The 4673-nt window shown below is 39.1% G+C and overlaps 1 protein-coding gene across 2 annotated transcripts; it reads right to left on the reverse strand.

Moving 5' to 3' along the window:
* Positions 1-2717: 2717 nt before the first annotated feature.
* LOC108977138 (putative cyclin-dependent serine/threonine-protein kinase DDB_G0272797/DDB_G0274007) lies at positions 2718-4157 on the reverse strand. 2 transcript variants are annotated; one of them, XM_018946706.1, is made up of 2 exons: positions 3928-4157; positions 2718-3839 (listed from the first exon to the last, which is right to left on the reverse strand). In XM_018946706.1, exon 2 carries the CDS (start codon positions 3432-3434, stop codon positions 3075-3077), a length of 360 nt encoding a protein of 119 aa, XP_018802251.1. In that variant the 5' UTR covers positions 3435-3839; positions 3928-4157; the 3' UTR covers positions 2718-3074. Both variants share the same exon structure in this region, with proteins under 2 accessions (XP_018802251.1, XP_018802252.1).
* Between the last annotated feature and the right edge of the window lie 516 nt (positions 4158-4673).

Genomic DNA, 4673 nt, shown 5'->3' on the forward strand with positions numbered 1-4673 from the left:
ATATAATATTATCACACGATTTTACTTATCTGTGTTTATTAAATATAAATCACATATTATTCATATACATATGTATGTATATGGAAAAGTGTTCACATATTCAATTTTAGCTTGAAAAATCTTCTTTATAGTTAATCAAGAAAAAAGAAGTACTCGAAAGTACAAACAAAGAAAACGATGTGAAACGCTGAAAAACCCTTCACTTTTGGTTTTGATGGGGTGGCAAAGCTGGTTTTCCTCGTAAATATTAACACTCTAAACTTTTCAGCTATAAATTTGAAGGGTGATTTTTAAATTACTAAATTTAGCTGAAAAGTTACAAAATAAATGTAAAATGTGAGCTTATTTGAATGCTTAGAGTATATATKTAAATATACATACAAAAAAACGTGAAAAAATTTAATGAAACATGGAGAAATGACATGTGTTCTTTGTGGGAATTTTTGAATTTTTAAACGTGAATATTTTGAAAAATGTTAGTTATTTTTATATTATTTTTGGATATTCTCCTCTGGAGAAGCTTCCCTATCCGTAGATACCCCATTTCCACGGAAATTCGGGTTTTTTACCCCTCCGCCAAAGTAATCGGAATCGTGCCCAACAATCAGTTGCTACGCCCACTTCAAAGAGGGGATTCAGCATTATCTTTTCACTATAAAAGGTACTACCATATCGAATTTAATAAAATAAACCCGTAGTTGCATTCGTATACTTCACCAAACATTCAAAATTCAATCATGACTGCAGCCTAAAGCAATATACTACTACTTATTATTTTGACCATATGTGTATGTTTAAAATTGCGGCGAATTGAATTAATAGACATACGTGTAGTAATACCTCCTTGATACCCAAAGTAAACAGGACTTAAAAAAAAAAAATGATTTTTTCGGAAAAATCAGCAGCTTTTTGCACGGTTTAAAATCGTGTCAAACGAAGCCGCCAGTATATGTCGATGCAAGCCTTTTGAATGGCCTCTGCGTCTGCATAACACTTTCCCAGGTGATTACGGGTGTTGTTAAAGGTTGAAATGTGATTTTTTGTCAAATAATCGGAACTTGGAATGTTAGATTCTGAGCAATTTTTGGTCGTCAGTCAATTTGAGCGGAACAAACCGTGCACACACCTTTCGTAAGCAAAATGTTCGGTCAAAATACGATAAATCGATGTTTTGGAGATTCCATTTCCATGGATTTCAATTTGTTGTGGAATCTGATAGTTGCTGGAATCAGAATTGAAACCGATCAAAAAAGGTAGTAGTTGTCATGAATTCAGATATTATTGGTTTGGTATTCGAAACAGAATTTGTATCGGTTTTGGGTGTCACGGAAACCAATTTTATCGGTTTTGTTATCAGAAACAAAGCAAGAAGATAGTCGCTCACAGATTTGAAATGCAAGTTAAGGGGGTATTCTGGTTTAGAAGCCCGAATTTCAGGAATTTTTTTTTACGTGATAAAAAAATCAGAAATTATTTTGACTATCCATTTTCTTATATGCTTTTTATTGATATTCTAAGAATACAAAACCTAAATAATATAAGAAAAGAATTCAATTAAAAAAAACTGTAGGTCGGCGAAGTAGAGACTGATGAAACAATGGCTTGTCCCGTTGTGCAGGATATAAAAACTTTCCGTGACCTAAAATGAAAATTTATGCGAAATACATGAAGAGTAAAAGTGTAGTTATCGCACTACGAAACGTTTTTGAAAAAAAATTTTTACAAAATGGTGGTTTGAAAAAAAGTTTCGTATTTTCCGTTTTTTTGTGGTTCGGAATTAAAAAAAACTTTAGAAAGCTCTTCGATTGCGATATATAGTATCGTATATATTGTATAAGAAAGCTCTGTATTAAATTTCATGTGAATCGGTTAAGTAGAACTTGAGATGTCATGCACACCGTTTATAGAAAAGTAGTTACGAGAAAAACGAGTTTAAAGTTCCGATCCGGCAGCGAAACAGTTTGGTCGGCGCGTCACAAAATGAACTGTAACTCGAAAATAATTTTAATTTCGAAAAATCCTCTTCGGGATATTTTCTAGATGGGTTATACTATAAAAATATGCAAAACAAAAAAATCGATTTTTTCGAATTTCTAAACCAGAATACCCCCTTAAGAAATCAAGTTATTTTATTATTTCGAATTTATTTATCATTATTTCTATACGGGAAAACATAAATATAAAACTTGAAATGTCTAAATTATGGAGCTTTTGAAAAAAACCGGATATTTAATGATTGATAATTCGGGTGGTGGAGCACGGTGCTCGTTCGTTCTGTAGACGTGGTTGGCCGTGGGGAAACGGTCGGCGCAAGTTATTCCACAAATGTTAAATAAAAAACAAAAGGTTTCTTATATTAAATATATTTAAATATAATAAATTGGAAACACACTTACTACGTCTGTATCGCTTAGCGGTCGCAAAAGGAGAGAGTGCGCAACTTTTTACTTATGGTTTAGTTGCGCGCGAATTAAAACTGCGAAAAAACTTCGAATAAGAGGAAAAGAAAAGATTGATCTGCCGATACAGATGTGGCAAAAGAAATTGGGCGGGGGCGGCGTCAACATTCTCCCCGCCTTGCAGTATTACTGCAAATGCAGTTTACAATAATTTACTTAAAACTAACTTAACTAATTGGCTCCTGCACTTCCTCTTCCACGTCTTCTTTGCAGATGGGGTGGCCGACGAGACGAATCGAGTCAAGTTCGGTCCGGGAAATGCCGCTGAGATGAATCGAATCTCAGTCGGTCATTGCCATGTCGCCAATTTGCGTAGACGTCACCACCTTCCGAGGTCGGCGAGACGACTCGAGTCTTACTCGATCCTGGGTAGGCGGTAAATGTGAGAGGTGTTGGCAGCCAGTGTACTTTATGGTACCGATATTATACGACACCGGATATTATATATCCCAGTGTCGTGTTTTGGGCGATGAGTTTACCCCCTCCCCTTGATAATACGTCGTGCACCTGCTTGACGACGAACATCTCGTCCACGCCTTCGCCTCGGATGGGGTGGCCGATGAGACGAATCAAGTCTCGTTCGGTCCGGACAATGTCGCTGAGACGAATCGAGTCTCAGTCGATCGTTGCCATGCCGCCAATCCGAAAGGAAGTTACCAGCACTCCGAAGTCGGCGAGACGACTCGAGTCTGGCTCGATCTTGCACTGAGGTGGGCTGATTGTAGACAATCCTGTTGGTCGAACTGTTACTGCTGTTAGCACCACGGCCAATGTAGAAGAGCCTTTCGAGGTGGCTGTTTCGTTCAGAATGTTAGCCAAATGATGTGATGGTGTTGATGTCGGTGTTGGGGGCTGTTGTGGTGGCTGATGCAGCTGATGTTGCTGGATTTGCAGCGGTTGATGCTGAAGTTGTTGTTGTTGCGCTGACACCGTTGGGCTGGACGCCATGGGTGACGAAATGTGCGCTGGAGACATAGACGGTTGCGTTATCGGCAGCTGTGCTCCACGCTGCGCTGACTGCCGCCATTGTTTTCGGTGATGCTGTTGTAGTAATGGCTGTTGCTGCGGCTGTGTCTGCGACTGTGACTGAATCGCTATCTGCGTCTGTGATAGGATCTGGGTAGGCGTTGATGTCCGCGGTGGCTGTGACTCCAATTGTGAAATCTATTGTTGTAGTCTAGATTGGAGACTAGCTGGTGCATCTCGTGTCGCCGTTAACATTGCAGCAAACGGATCGCCTAGCAACTGATGCTGGTGCTGCTGTTGATATGGTTGATGCATTTGTTGTTGGGGCGTTGTTGGATGATGTGGTGATAATTGTGGCTGATGTCTTTTCAACTGCTGTTGCCGCATAGTCTGTTGATGGGACGATTGTTGTGCCTTTGTGTAAATATGAAATTAGTATAATTTTGACTACAAAAATGGTTTGGTGTTTGTTGTKGCATTATTGTTGAATTTCGTGCCTCACCTTTGCCATTTATTTTCGCTTCTTCGGAGGGAACGGAACCTGTTAAGATCCAACCGAACACTGTACGTTGTGCAACAAGTGATCCGAAGATTTTCGATCTTACTCCATTTAGAATGATTTTCGGGTAAAGATCCGCTCCAATCAACAAGTTAACCTTTTGACTCGTATAGAAATTATTATCCGCTAAGGGGATATTAGGTAACCTTTTTAAAATTGAGGAGTTAATTGACTTGGATGGAAGCAGTCCAGTTAATTTTGGCAGTACCAACGCTTCCGCTTCTAGTCTTAAACTTTTGTTACGGGGCGAGCCAATTGTAATCGAGCATACCGATTGAACTCGTCCTGATACGGTATTATTCAATCCTGAACCTCGCGCGATGATCGTTTTGCTTTCCAGATGTAAGCGTTTTTGCAGACTATTGCTTAAGGTGGCTTCAGATCCCGAATCAATCAGGGCTCTGACAGTGAAGGTGCTCTTGTTGTGACATATGGTCACCATGGCTGTACCTAAGAGCATGCTTCGACTGGTAGGCACATTTGAAATATTGGCCTTAATAGTGGCCATATGAGATTTAGTAGAAATCTCAGTAGTGTCTGTGCTGTCGAATATCTGACCTATTTCTTCATTCTGATTCCGGTGAATCATAGAGTGATGCCTCTGTTTACATTTATTACAATTAAACATACTTTTACAATTTTTGACTTCATGTGAGTCTGATAAACAGTTAAGGCAGACGTGGAGTTTT

The sequence above is a fragment of the Bactrocera latifrons genome, unplaced genomic scaffold (genome assembly GCF_001853355.1).
Source record: "Bactrocera latifrons isolate USDA-ARS-PBARC rearing strain unplaced genomic scaffold, ASM185335v1 scaffold_843, whole genome shotgun sequence".
Lineage (NCBI taxonomy): Eukaryota > Metazoa > Arthropoda > Insecta > Diptera > Tephritidae > Bactrocera > Bactrocera latifrons.